The following is a 14,792-nucleotide window of genomic DNA, read 5'->3' as shown; positions in this document are numbered from 1 at the left end:
TGTATTCATAAGTTCATAGATATTCAGTCATAGAGGAGTAAAGAAACCAGGAAAAGAAAATGTAAGAATCTGAGAATATTGAGATTAAAGTAGCTACTGATTGATTTGATATTTTGAAGTTTGCAGTCTACTCAATGTGATGTTGCCTGTTTGCAGTGTCCACGACCAATTTCATGGCTTTATTTTCACTTCCTGAAAGTGACGCTCGAGGACAAAATCTGGTCTTTTGTTTGCACTAAAGGGAAAAGTCAGGAGGTCACAAATACCATCAAGAACCGTCCTGCCGGGTTTCATGGATATTTATATCATATTATAGCAAATTGGCTTTTTTCGTTAGTTCTCAGGACAGTCAGAGTGCCTTCGCCATCCTTAAGCCCTAAAATCTTAATGTATTCACTCTGGAAAGACATTGAAAAGCAGCACTTTCCAGCATGCATGATACACATGCATCAGTGCCGATTGATCGCCCCATTGCTTGTCACAATACTGCTGTTTTTAGTGGACATGCAGAAGAGCTGAAATGGGTTGTCTAGCGGTGCGGATGATTCAGCAGGAAACGAGGTGGGCTACCTGCGATTATCAGCCGCACAAGAGGCCGTCCGCAGGGCTGCAATTTGGAGGAGAGTCCTATTTATCACACCTGAACATTTTCCAAAGTCTTTCATCTGGCTGAGAATCGAAAGTGCAATTAATTTCCGACTCCGCCGCCGCCGCCGCGCACCACCATCGGGAACAAAAGCGCGACTCGTGTCGGAGGAGAGGGGCGAGTGAGGGGCGTGGGGAAAGCGAGTGGGTGGGGGGGGGGCAACAATTTCCCAACAGTTTGAGGTTGAGAAAATCTCCCTGAAGCTTGAAGGACACGCGAGGCAGATAATGGATTTACCGACGAGCTCATGTGAGAGGGAACGGAGGAAACGTCTCCTCCGTCAGACGGACGGGGCTGCAGCGTCTCTCTCTCCATCAGAGTCGCAGCTGCCACCTCAACGGCCAACGGTTTTGTTCTATTGTGTCGGTAATACTTTTTAAAAGGATGCAGGCGTCGATTAGAGCGCGATCCTCTTTCGAGTCAGTGACTTTCATCGAGCTCAACGGTAAACATGTATTTTAATGTTCGGCTGCATTACACAGCTGCCGAGCAAATGCTTTTTTAATGCAAAACGGCAGCAATTTGCAGCAAAACACCGTTTTGAAAAACCACCGCGCGGAAGCGACGGCATTGTTTGAATCCTAACGAGCGCGCTCGGCTTGTTTGGCCTCGGGGTCGCCGGCTCTATCGCATGACAACAATTATGTTCTCCTCACAATACTCTCATCAACAACAATTTGACCCCCGGGGGTAAGTTGGTCACCAATAACCCTCTGACATTCCCTTTGTGTCTCTGCGGTACCTCGGGCAATGGACGTCTGTACGTGTCCAGTGAGCACGTAAACGGCAACAGGGATGCGACGAGCAACTGTGATCGCTCACTGGGTTGAAGTAAGAAGACTGTTCTCTGCTTAATGGACGTCCGCTGGTAGAGTTGTTCTAATACAGACGCTAGTATCTCAGATTCAGCCCAAAATACTTGACCAATGATAGACGAGTCTGCACAGATCAGATCCCTCGTCATGGTGTGATTCCTCTCCTGCCCCGTCGGCTCTGAGCATGTGCAACCTAGCACGACACGCCTGTGCTCAAACACTCTTGTGCACTCATTATTTTTTCCCGCTCATAACGAACAAGAAATTTGGGTTGAAAAAAAAGCGGGAAAAGTTAGTTAGCGTTCACCGTTAGCGGCGCAGTCCCGCTCGGCTAATGGAGCCAACAAAGCTAACGGAACTGATGTTAACAGAACTAATGGCTAACGGAGAAAAAAAAGCTAACGGAGCTAACGTTAACGGAGGTTGCATTGTGTCGAGTCCAAGCTCCATTCACTAAAAATAAGTATCTTTATAAACTTGAATAAATGCAGCTTTTTGAAGGTTGTTTTTACAGAAATAATAGAGTTTAGAAAGTGAAACTTAACTTAACTTTGTTTGACAATAAGAAAAGATTTGCACTGACTTCAGCATGATGGTGAAGACAGTCTGTGTGTAAGAAAGACACATAACCAGGGAAGGTAAACATGTTATATTTAAGCAATGGTAACATTTCTGTCCAATATGCAGGGTCTTATATATTCCTATATACCTATAAAAGTACAAACTGCATTATGTATGTGGACAGAACAGGTGCAAAGGTTGAACCTTCACCCACGTGTGTCCTCACCGGACCAGCAGAAGACTAACGATGTGTTTCCACCAGCGACTCGCGGACCGCGGACTAAAACCCGACGAGTAACCGCTGAGCGTCGCGTCTCTTGGGAGCGGCGGCAACACCTCCGAGGATCAAGTCAACCTTTATTTTAATTGCCTATTTCACGATCGTACACTCAGTTGCCAGTTGATGAGGTTCCCTCCAATACAAAGAACCTGCAATGATTGCTGCCGTCGCCGAGCTCGTAATGTTCAGATTTCAGTTAAACTACTCTATAATCATTTTTTGAAGGATGCAGTTTTATGGCGTTTTATTTAAGTTAAACGTTTAGGCTTCAGGAAACGTTTTGGATGTATCACTTATCTGCAGACGTTGCCTTGAGGGAATTACCCACAATTCATAGCAATGCAATGATGGGGCATTGTATGGAAGCCCGTTTCCGCCACGACATGTTTTGGGGTTTTTGGGAGGTAAAAAAGTTGAAGTTATGGGATTATAAAGTCAAAATTATGAGATATTAAGTGTCTTTTTTCTTTCCTGTTATCTGCTCTGTGTGTGTTTGCATAATTATGACTTTTTAATCTCATAATTTCAACTTCACTATCTCATAATTATGCCTCTTTTTTTTGGTAAAGGGCTTCCATAGATGGAGATGTAAAAAAAAAAGAAAAGGGTAAAACAAAGCGGCAAATGTAATTCCCTTAAGAAACATTAAGGATTGATGACGAACATTAAATCATATTAAGTCAAGGGAATGGAAGCACAGATCATATTACACAGATTTATTCATCAAACATCTCATTTTGTTATTGAAGTCGTTTTGACAAAAACAAGTAATTAGATTATTTGAACGTTACCTCTCACCATTGTGAGGATGAAGGCGTTTAAATAAAGTAGAAAGCATGAAGTGAATCCCCTGTCTTAGATATGTGGCATTGGTATTGACCTCACGCTCTCTCACCTGGCCGTTCGCTCACCAGGTGACGTCAGCGAGTCCCTGAGGCTTCGGGGTTGAAGGTCGTGGGCCGGGTCGTTGGGGTCGAGCCAATCAAACTGCTGATCTGGCATGCGGCCGAGAGGCTGGTTACCGTTGTCTTATTGGTGTTGTGCCGTCGGTTTTAGCCGCCGCGTGCTAAAGCTGCCCACGCGTCACACTGAGAGAGGCTGCTCGCCGTTTGTCGATCCCATTTAAACGTTTCGGGGTGGACGAAATATTGGAAACGCCGATCAGTACGACGATGCAACAGCAACACACACTGCGACCTTTAGCGAGGAGGACTGATGTTGGTTTTATCTCAGTGTACCTAATAAACTGGTGGCTGAGTGGAGGCGACGGATTAGAAGCAAAACCTTTTCTTCTGTTTTAGTTTTTGTTCTTCGGGGTTGTTATCTGCCTTGTTTTGTTGTGTTTTGTGACTTGTTTTGTTTTGCTCCGTCCTGTTCTGGGCATGTTTGTGCAATAGAGAAAAGACAATAATAAAAAATTGAAAAAAATTGAAATTAAAAAAATTTAAACTTTTTTTTTTTTAAATAAAAAATGAATTTAAATTTTAAAAAAAATAAATAAATATATATATATATATATATATATATATATATATATATATATATATATATATATATATATATATATATATATTATTAAAAAAATCTCAATAGCACTTGCACACTTTCCAGTTTCATTCCTCTCTATAGTCTGAAGGCTTGTACAGAGGAGTTCATTCATATATCATTCATAGCTAGATTTATACATTATTTATAACTAAAAAAAACATGGTGAAAACAGGGTTTTTTTGTATGGCTTGTTGACAGTATTTTGTGATTCATGCAGTGATATAAAGACATATCTAAAATCCCATCGGTACAAACTGTTGACAAACTGCTGTCAAAATAAAACAAGAATGTTCAGTTTTCTGTTCTGGAAATATAGCACATATTTAATCTGATATTTAACCATCGCACAATTTCAGAAAACATCGAAAACTGTAAAGATTATTAAACCCATAAAACTTCATTCGTGTGTTGTGAAGAGTCTTCGACGCTGAAATGAAAACAAATGAACGTTAATCTTGAGAGGTGATGTCATCCATGATGTCATCCCTGAATCACCAACTGGGACATTAAAAAAAAGAAAAGCACAGATGGAGTCTATTAAAGTCTGATAATGTAAAGTAATGTCATGTGGAGATGTGAAGCGTCAGTGTGGTGGGATGCAGGGCAGCGCCACAGCGCCCTCTGCAGGACAGAGCGCAACAACAGCTGCAAGGATTTACATCCCGGATGAGCATGTTCAAATGACACAACATGAAGACATTTAATAAGTGAATCTGCAGGGATTTGTGGTGTTTTTTTTCTCAGCAAAAGCAAAAACTTATATGTATGTGTGTGTCTGCTCTGCTCTCCTGCAGGTACCTGAAGCCCGACGAGAACAAAAAGTCAAAGCACAAGACGGCTGTGAAGAAGAAGACGCTCAATCCAGAGTTCAACGAGGTGCGAATCCACCGCTTTGCCGCTAAAAAAAGCTCCAATTTTAGTTTTCTATTTCTTTTGTGTTTGTGTGTGTATGTGTGTGTGTATGTGTGTGTGTTTATCTGGTGCTTTTATGTGCCGAGCAAACCTCCATAACCCCGGAGGCCAACAAAAAAAATACATTCTGAGAGTCAGATGAGGCTGTCGGAGTGAAAAACAGCCACATTTTATTTTATCGGTTGTGTGAGCGCAGCAGCACTGAAGCTGTTTGTGTGCGTAGGCACAACACGCATGTAGCGCAGGTGTCTTCTAGCAGCATCGACACTTTATTTAACTTATTACCTTTCATCGCCTGAAGGGAGACGCTGACCCAACGGCCTGGCAGACATTTTTAAAACAGCGGCAGGAAAAAAAACAACTGGAAATGAGACGTCTTCTCATCATTTATTCATTTAGACATAAACTCATGTTTACAATGTTTACTGAGGGAATCAAGAGAGAAGTAGAGTCACTTATATAGACTTCTATACAACCAGAGGAGTCGCCCCTAGTGGTCAGGAGAGAGAATGCAGCTTTAACACATAAAGCATAGACTTCTATACAACCAGAGGAGTCGCCCCCTGGTGGTCAGGAGAGAGAATGCAGCTTTAACACATAAAGCATAGACTTCTATACAACCAGAGGAGTCGGCCCCTGGTGGTCAGGAGAGAGAATGCAGCTTTAACGCATGAAGCATAGACTTCTATACAACCAGAGGAGTCGCCCCCTGGTGGTCAGGAGAGAGAATGCAGCTTTAACACATGAAGCATAGACTTCTATACAACCAGAGGAGTCGCCCCCTGGTGGTCAGGAGAGAGAATGCAGCTTTAACGCATGAAGCATAGACTTCTATACAACCAGAGGAGTCGACCCCTGGTGGTCAGGAGAGAGAATGCAGCTTTAACACATGAAGCATAGACTTCTATACAACCAGAGGAGTCGCCCCCTGGTGGTCAGGAGAGAGAATGCAGCTTTAACACATGAAACATATGCTTCTATACAACCAGAGGAGTCGCCCCCTGGTGGTCAGGAGAGAGAATGCAGCTTTAACACATGAAGCATAGACTTCTATACAACCAGAGGAGTCGCCCCCTGGTGGTCAGGAGAGAGAATGCAGCTTTAACGCATGAAGCATAGACTTCTATACAACCAGAGGAGTCGACCCCTGGTGGTCAGGAGAGAGAATGCAGCTTTAACACATGAAGCATAGACTTCTATACAACCAGAGGAGTCGCCCCCTGGTGGTCAGGAGAGAGAATGCAGCTTTAACACATGAAACATATGCTTCTATACAACCAGAGGAGTCGCCCCCTGGTGGTCAGGAGAGAGAATGCAGCTTTAACACATGAAGCATAGACTTCTATACAACCATCAGTCAACTCTTTCGTAATCAAAGTGACTGAATGTAAAAACAGTTAAAATCACAAGTGAACTCCCTGAGGACGCAGACTTTTTTTTTTTTTTTTTTTTTTTTTGCAAGAGGAAGCCGAACATGTCCTTGAGGCCGCTCGCGGCGCCACAGGGCAGCTCGTCTCTGAAGCGCCTCGCCCGGATCCGAGCGGGCGGCCTCGGCCAAACGCCCACGCAGGCCAGCGCCTTGACATTTTCCTCTGACATTTTTTTTTGCGTCCGTATCCCTCCATCACCTCTTGGCCTTTTCCGCCCGAGACGAGCAAACGGCATCGCGGCATTGATTCCCACCGGAGGCGGAGCAGCAACCCTGATTGAACCGCGGATGCAGACGCCGAATGAATCCGCTTCCTTCACGCGCTGCAAATTGACATCAGAAAAATGCTCGTTTCGCTTCGCCGACGAGAGACTTTATTGATTATGCCGCTATCACGGATGAGTGATACCAATCGATGATACAGATGCTTTGTTTTACAATTAAATCATTTCTTAAGTGGGTGTTTTTATGAAAACAAAATCCCATGACACATACCGGCTATCTATCTATCTATCTATCTATCTATCTATCTATCTATCTATCTATCTATCTATCTATCTATCTATGCTTCTATCCATCTATTTACCTATCCATCTATCTCAGATTGTATTCTTATTGCATGTTCAAGACCTTTAAACTCACATGTTAGCCTTTGTACTTTGTGACGATCTGAAAACATGTAAATTGTACGTGATCCTACTGGATGAAGGATCCCTCATGTTCTGCTGTTTTTCTGCAGGAGTTCTGTTACGACATTAAATATGCAGACCTCACCAAAAAGACCTTGGAGGTGACCGTGTGGGACTACGACATCGGGAAGTCCAACGACTTCATAGGTAAGCGCAGGTGAACCGCGCTTTCATCGGAGATAACGACGAGCTGAAGCGGCTCGATAGATATCCATCAGCAGCAGCAGCAGCAGCATCATCAGCATCAGCACCGCTGGCTGTCTGTCCAGCTGAGTGAGCCATCTGTGAGGCTGGAAGCTGAGAAACAAACAAAGCACCGAGCCACAATATTAAATAGCAAGTTAATTCAAGTTAACAAGAACATTTTGTATCGGCTACAGATCGTTTTGCCGAAAAATCTCAAAAAGTGGCAAAAAAAAAAGTGGTGTTTTTTAATGCTGAGAATGTAATGTAATGAAGCAAAGGATGTGCGCCTCTATGTTTACACGCAGAGCTGATTATGCAGCTAAATCTGTTGTTCCTTCCTGCATCCAGTGACGTTATTTGAAGTGACAGTGACTGGAGGTAAGAAAGAACCACGGGCTGCCGTTTCATCGAGGATTCCTCTGGTCGTCTCTAGAAGTCGCTCAAAAAGCAGAACTTCTGGGTTTCTTTGGGAAAACTGCATATTTTGGGACGCCAAAAGCTGCAGACGAGTATACACAGTGGTAGCTTTAACACATGAAGCATAGGCTTCTATACAACCAGAGGAGTCGCCCCCTGGTGGTCAGGAGAGAGAATGCAGCTTTAACACATGAAGCATAGGCTTCTATACAACCAGAGGAGTCGCCCCCTGGTGGTCAGGAGAGAGAATGCAGCTTTAACACATGAAGCAGAGACTTCTATACAACCAGAGGAGTCGCCCCCTGGTGGTCAGGAGAGAGAATGCAGCTTTAACACATGAAGCATAGACTTCTATACAACCAGAGGAGTCGCCCCCTGGTGGTCAGGAGAGAGAATTCAGCTTCAACACATGAAGCATAGACTTCTATACAACCAGCCGAGTCGCCCCCTGGTGGTCAGGAGAGAGAATGCAGCTTTAACACATGAAGCATAGACTTCTATACAACCAGAGGAGTCGCCCCCTGGTGGTCAGGAGAGAGAATGCAGCTTTAACACATGAAGCATAGACTTCTATACAACCAGAGGAGTCGCCCCCTGGTGGTCAGGAGAGAGAATGCAGCTTTAACACATGAAGCATAGACTTCTATACAACCAGAGGAGTCGCCCCCTGGTGGTCAGGAGAGAGAATGCAGCTTTAACACATGAAGCATAGACTTCTATACAACCAGAGGAGTCGCCCCCTGGTGGTCAGGAGAGAGAATGCAGCTTTAACACATGTCTCATCTCTCATCCCTCAGTGATGTGTTGATCAAACTACACAGTTTGAATGCACTTACTGCGAGTGTCTCTTAAATACCTGAAAGGACGCTTCAGTGCTGCGGGGCGAGTGCTTGGAGATGTTTGATGAACACTTACTCTCACATTTATTCACTATCAACCAGGTCAGCCGTATTAATGTGAACTGGTAATATTTCATTGTCAACCAGAGATTACTCTGAAGCGAGCTGGATGCCCTCGGCGGCACAGCAGATATCATCAGAACAGCCACTAAAAGCACCTGGAGGGAAGATTGTTTGGTCTACATTAGTGAATGATTTATGATTCGTTAATAAAACACCAGTAATAAAGAGCGTCTCTCATTTCGAGCGACATATTTAAAGCCGTATACACGTTTTCAGCTGTTTTGATGCCGTTACTCTGATGCTGCTTTTTTACGGTTTTATAATGAGACGCATTTCTGTAAATCTGTGAGTGTCTGACGTTATCCCCGTGCCTTCTTTCAGGTGGAGTATCTCTGGGTATCAACGCAAACGGAGAGCGGCTCAAACACTGGTTTGACTGCCTCAAAAACAAGGACAAGAAAATTGAGCGCTGGCACACGTTGACCAATGAATTACCCGGTTCATTAAATGACTGAAGACCCCGCCCCCCCAACTTCCCTCCTCCAGCACCACCAGATAGGACTTCCTGCCTTCATTTTCCTCACCCGTCCTCTTCTACGGATGCTCCTCGTGTTGGCCACAGCGACACCTCTTTTTCGGGAATATATTTCCTCTCAACAGGGCTCGGTTTAAAAAAAAAAAAAGTAATACCCTTACGTTTGTGTTCTTGTGTAGGATGAAGGGGGTTGCACGGCTGCTCGTGTCTTCGCGGCCGGAAATTCAATGAACGAAATGAATACCGGGATTGCGGTGTCGCATTTTTAACCTTCGTAATTCCAAATTTGATCAGCGAAAAGAGGTAAATGCTTTCTATTCGATGAGATCTTTTAACAGCAGCTAAATGGTTTACCAATGATTCACCGGTCCCTGCAAACAGCACAAACAAAAGAGCGGAGACTCCAACAAAACAGGATGTAGCAACATTTTATACTGACGGGAGTTTGTAGACACAGTTTAGTGGACTCGTTCTCACTTTGAAGTCGTTGCATTTTAATACGATTGTGGAGCCGTTGGGTATAGCGAAGCTCCTGTCCGACGACAAGCTGTTTGATTTAGAGATTTGGAGCATTTATCCTTTTAGTTTGACTCACTCGGCCTGGCGACAACAACGTCATGAACTCCAGTTCAGTCCTCAGTATGCTTCAAACTGATTCGATTGTGCAAAACGTGCTTTCTGACCGAGACCCTCCTCCAAGGGAACCGACTTCAAGACACGTTACAGTGTGAGGAAGGTAGTGAGGGCTTTATAGACGTCCACTGAGGGAGGCGGTCAGGCATGGATGGGTCCGCAAGAGATTAGACTTTGACCTTTTCTACCAACCATTAACGTTTCTCAATAAACCCACGATCGTCCCGTAACTTTTGTGCCTAAACCAAGCCGAACCTTAACCACAGCGACGGCGCATCACAACACTCTCCGCCCTTTTCTGAATGTCCACACATCCACACAAAGCGTGCGGTCATATCCTCCTCCCGGCTGCCTCCACCAAATCAATTGGCCACAACTCTTGTCTTTTGGTCTTTGTCGTCTCGATGCGATGAATTATTCAAGCGGGGACGACGGCAGGACGCTTTCAAACTGTCTCTCCTGGTGGGGGTTGTTCACGGTATCGCGATGAAAAAGTTTTCTGAAAAAGTAAAGCAAGGAGAGATTGAGAGAGAAGTTCAAACGCTGCCTCTGGCATTCAGACTGAAAGCAACGTCAGAAAACTCTTAATGAGCTGCCGGTGGGGGCAAGGGATTGATGGTGAGGCCGTGAATTACAGATTTACTTCCAAGTTATAGATCCAGCCAGACACTGTTACACCATGAGCACCTTGTTTGAAGTATACTGAGGCCTCAAGTCCTCTTCCTAGTAAGCTTCCTTGTGGTCAGTTTGAGAGGAGAAAGCACCATAACCATACCAACAACACTAAACGACCCTGTGATCCAATTCTTAATGGTAGTAAGGAAACAGATGTTAGCAGTCGATGGCCATACAGTCTGCCTCGAGGATTTGAGAGCGACTGATGCTCACCTGTAACCCGGCAGGATGACAGGTGACCAACCGTCTGTCGAATAACCAAACAGTTTGGCCAGATTGATACGAAAATCAACAGCGAGTATAGCGAGGTGTCTGAGCACCACCGACTTGGACTACAGTGCAACCTCTAGTCCATAGAGCTGCCCAGTTGTGTGTGTTAACCCTGATGTCAAGGTCATCCCACACCGACCTCAAAATAGCTGGTTTCACAGAGCCGAAGCAACAGCTGTCTAAAATAAGACGCATGTAGAAAATTCCAGTGAAATCGGAGATCGGTAAAACAGCGCGCGGTCGTAGTTTTGGCAATGGAAGTACGGCGGAGTGCAACCGCTTTGTCACGCTATGCAAGGTGATGAACCACCACAGACGGAGAACGCAACCGAAACAAGTCGCCTTGTCAGATCCACGCGCGATTCCAGAGTTTAAATTACATTGGCGAGAGTCAAAAATATTGTAGAGGTCCAGTACGAGGATGCATTCGATGGAGAAACCCAACGAGTGTTGTCGCGGTTTGCCAGCGAGGAACGTCCCCAGATGACAACTCTGCTACTGCTGTTGATGTGCAGAATGTCGTCGTCCACAACTTTATTTTAAATAGGAGCTACAAACAGTCCAGTGGGAGTCACTCAACCCTGTCTGAGCTCTGCAGAACACGAACACAGCGGCCCGCCGGTGGAATATTTATTCTGACAACCCGAACGTGCAACAACCTGACGTTTCGATGCCGGCAGCAGTTTTTAATTCCACGTCTACTCGCGGCTGACTGGAGCAAACTTCTTTGCCGCTTCCCTTGCCAACATTTTAGTGGTAAAATGGGTCGAGAACGCCGGCTCAGACCTTCGGTTCAAGATCTGTCAATAAGTGCAATAAGAGCATAATCATGCGATTAGTCAGGTTATGAATTCAAAAGTAGATTTCACATCATGCACCCGGCGAGTCGGGCGAATCTCAGCCCCCCGAGGTGGAAAATTGCTAGTTGCTGCACACCGCGACCACGCAGCCTTGAGAGAGAGAGAAAGAGAGAGAGAGAGAGAGAGACAGAGAGAGAGAGAGAGAGAGAGAGAGAGAGAGAGATGCTGTAATCAACAACAAAAGTGAAGTTCAGCAGCTGGGGAAAAAAGTAAAAATCACTTGTCTTACCACAACAACACCACATGATTGGGCAGCTCTATGGTGTATGTGTGTGTGTGTGTGTGTGTGTGTGTGTGTGTGTGTGTGTGTGTGTGTGTGTGTGTGTGTGTGTGTGTGTGTGTGTGTGTGTGTGTGTGTGTGTGCAGCTTATTGTTTACACTACTGAAAACTGAGTTTCCACAAAAAAAAGAAGAAGAAACAGAAACTCGCTGGCAGCATTTTCAACTGTAATGTGGCTGAAAATGTCGCCGCTGTTTGACAAATCCAAAAAAAAAAAAAAAGGGCAGAATTTCAACAGCGGAAAGTTTACGTCAAATATTACAACAACAAAAAATACTAATGAAAATATCAAAAGCATGTATTGTTTACAACAGCCTGTCGTTGCTGAACCCTTTGCTAAAGTCACTGCGATTGTTCAGTCGTGCAATGCAAGCTTCGGGGGGAGAGAAGAGTTTTTACTATATAATAGCCGTGTATGTATATTGTTACTATGACGTTAAGTTTTTTATGTAAGCAGCTCCACTGTAAATGTATCAAAGAGAATGTACATGTTTAACCCCTTCTGCTCCACCGTAAACCCTCTGAGAATGTGCAGCTTAGTGCTCCGTGTTGTTGATAGCGTTCATGTGTCAAAGCTCCAGCGCACACACACACACACACACACACACACACACACACACACACAGGGGGTACACATGGTTGAACCTCTCCCCCAAGTTTGACCAAACTCCAGTCGGATACGGAGAAAACAAATTGTTCCTTTAAGTCCTTCACGCTTGTTGAATTATAAATGTTTTTTTTTAAATTTCTTTTAACATTTTTCGTTGGGGTTTTCGTTCCCTTCCTGCAGACGCACCAGAACCGTCACACGGACCCGAGGGCCCGGGATGCATGCCCTGTACTTTGTGATTTTATGAGTTTGATGACCTTTCTTTGTTCTTTTCCTGCATGCCCCCCCAACACACACACCCAACACCCACCTGTAAATTAAAAAGGAACTCGCCATGCAAAACAAAACAAAACAAAACAGTCCTTTGGGTTTCAGGATTCCCGTCAGGTAATCCAGCTAATAGCTTTTTGTTATTACCTCGCGTCGCTGTCAGCGAACGGCCCGGGCACGTTGATTTTTTCGGGGAGCATGTAGGCTGCCGTCGGTGTGACTGCTCTTATACTAATTACAATGACATCATTTCAACCCCCTAATTTCCGCTGGTGCAGCAGCCCTAATGTCCATCTCTGATATTATTTGACCCTCTTGACCTCCATCGTTCTGTTGTCGACACATTACGAGGCTTTCACGCCACATCCTGCAAAACATTTTATTTCACCACTTCTCTCTCTCTCTCTCTCTCTCTTTCTCTCTCTCTCTTTCTTTCGTAATCTGTCTGCCTTTGTATGCAAGCTCAATATTATGAAGAAGAAGAAAAAAACTAAACTGCATGCGTGTGTTCTTGGTTTTGTCATGCCATGACTTTGCCTAATGTTTGATACTGTTTTTCTGTATAAAAAAATACCTAAAATACACAACTGTGGATGCTGTTAAGGTTCTGCTATGAGTCGGTCTTTCTTCTGGACAACATTTTGTACCTTTGAACACTATCGCATCGCCTGTTTGGCTGCTGTATTGACTATCTGGAAGCGTGACTTGATGTGAATTAAAATCTCTCCTTTGTTGCTTCGTTTCCTTTTTTACACCTTTTAAACAGCAACTAGCTGGGTTTTATTTCACCACAACACAGTAAAAACTCCACTAATTAACACTTATATTTGAACAATTACCGTAAAGACTTCAATGAATTTCATTTAATGACTTCATTTGCTTCAATGACTAATCTTAATGGGCTCATATTTGGGACTTTTATTCCTACTATTGCTCACCAAAGGCGGAGAAAACACTATAACAGTGTTTAGTTAAACCAGCATGAATATTATTAAATATATATGAAACAATTAGGCAATGGAATAACATATTAATTATGAATTAAAGACCCTTTTGCCAGTGCAGCGCTGCTCGATCCTCCTAAAACCTGCTCACCAAATAGGAAAATGAGTGAAAACTAAACTTATTTGTTTACTAAAATTAAGTAAATTTAACATTTTATTTACATAAAAATCAATTTTATGGTTAAATTTGTACATGCTAAAATTACGTTTGATTAAATTAAATACAATTAGCTGTTATTAGTATCTTCTTTTATTCAAATAAAGCAAACAGCATATTTCAATACGACTGCAGCTGTTTTCAGCAACAACAAAACAACAAAACAAAAATACAAACAACGGTAAACATGAGGAGAGCTCAACAGAACGTTTCCCTCAGGAACGAGTTCACAGCGAAAAGGAAAATGAATATTGGACTTAAACGCATCGGACGGCCGGAGGGACGACTCCAGACGATTGATGAAGTTGCTCTGAGTAAACAGGCAATTAGTTTGTGTGCGTCACCGAGAGTCTTCCCCCCTGATGGCCCAGAAATCTATGAAAAACAATTAACTTGTTAATTTACTTACTTATTGATTATCACTATCATGTTTCTCTTTTTCATTGATGGCGACAGGAAGCAGGAAAACAAGCACCGAATGCAAAGTCTGAGCCTGTTGGGGTTCACTTTGAATGAGGACCAAGATCCAGTCCACCTTAAGACCCAGTCCACCTTATGATCCAGTCCACCTTAAGATCCAGGTCCACCTTAAGACCCAGGTCCACCTTAAGACCCAGGTCCACCTTAAGATCCAGGTCCACCTTTAGATCCATGGCCACCTCAAGATCCTGTCCACCTTAAGATCCAGTCCACCTTAAGATCCAGGCCCACAGGTCCACCTTAAGATCCAGGTCCACCTTAAGATCCAGTCCACCTTAAGGTCCAGGTCCACCTTAAGATCCAGTCCACCTTAAGATCCAGTCCACCTTAAGATCCAGGCCCACAGGTCCACCTTAAGATCCAGGTCCACCTTAAGATCCTGTCCACCTTAAGGTCCAGGTCCACCTTAAGATCCAGTCCACCTCAAGATCCAGTCCACCTTAAGATCCAGTCCACCTTAAGATCCAGGCCCACAAGTCCACCTTAAGATCTAGGCCCACCTTAATAACCAGTCCACCTTAAGATCGAGGTCCACCTTAAGATCCAGTCCACCTTAAGATCCAGTCCACCTTAAGATCCAGGCCCACAAGTCCACCTTAAGATCGAGGTCCACCTCAAGATCCAGTCTACCTT

General features: G+C 44.1%; 1 protein-coding gene across 2 annotated transcripts in view; it reads left to right on the top strand.

Annotated features, from left to right (window-relative positions):
- doc2b (double C2-like domains, beta) overlaps nt 1–13,222 on the top strand; it is a 118,326-nt gene extending 105,104 nt beyond the window's left edge. For both annotated transcript variants that reach the window (XM_068579853.1, XM_068579852.1), the window contains 3 exons: nt 4,645–4,726; nt 6,931–7,027; nt 8,767–13,222. In XM_068579853.1, coding sequence (XP_068435954.1) covers nt 4,645–4,726; nt 6,931–7,027; nt 8,767–8,900 — 313 coding nt within the window. In that variant the 3' untranslated portion in view covers nt 8,901–13,222. The remainder of the gene's footprint in view (nt 1–4,644; nt 4,727–6,930; nt 7,028–8,766) is intronic.
- Nucleotides 13,223–14,792: the final 1,570 nt, after the last annotated feature.

This window comes from Clinocottus analis, unplaced genomic scaffold (genome assembly GCF_023055335.1).
Source record: "Clinocottus analis isolate CAN_PGR_092001 unplaced genomic scaffold, fCliAna1.0.p SCAF_17, whole genome shotgun sequence".
Lineage (NCBI taxonomy): Eukaryota > Metazoa > Chordata > Actinopteri > Perciformes > Cottidae > Clinocottus > Clinocottus analis.
The sequence above is the reverse complement of the archived record's forward strand: the minus strand, read 5'-3'. Positions and strand labels throughout refer to the sequence as shown.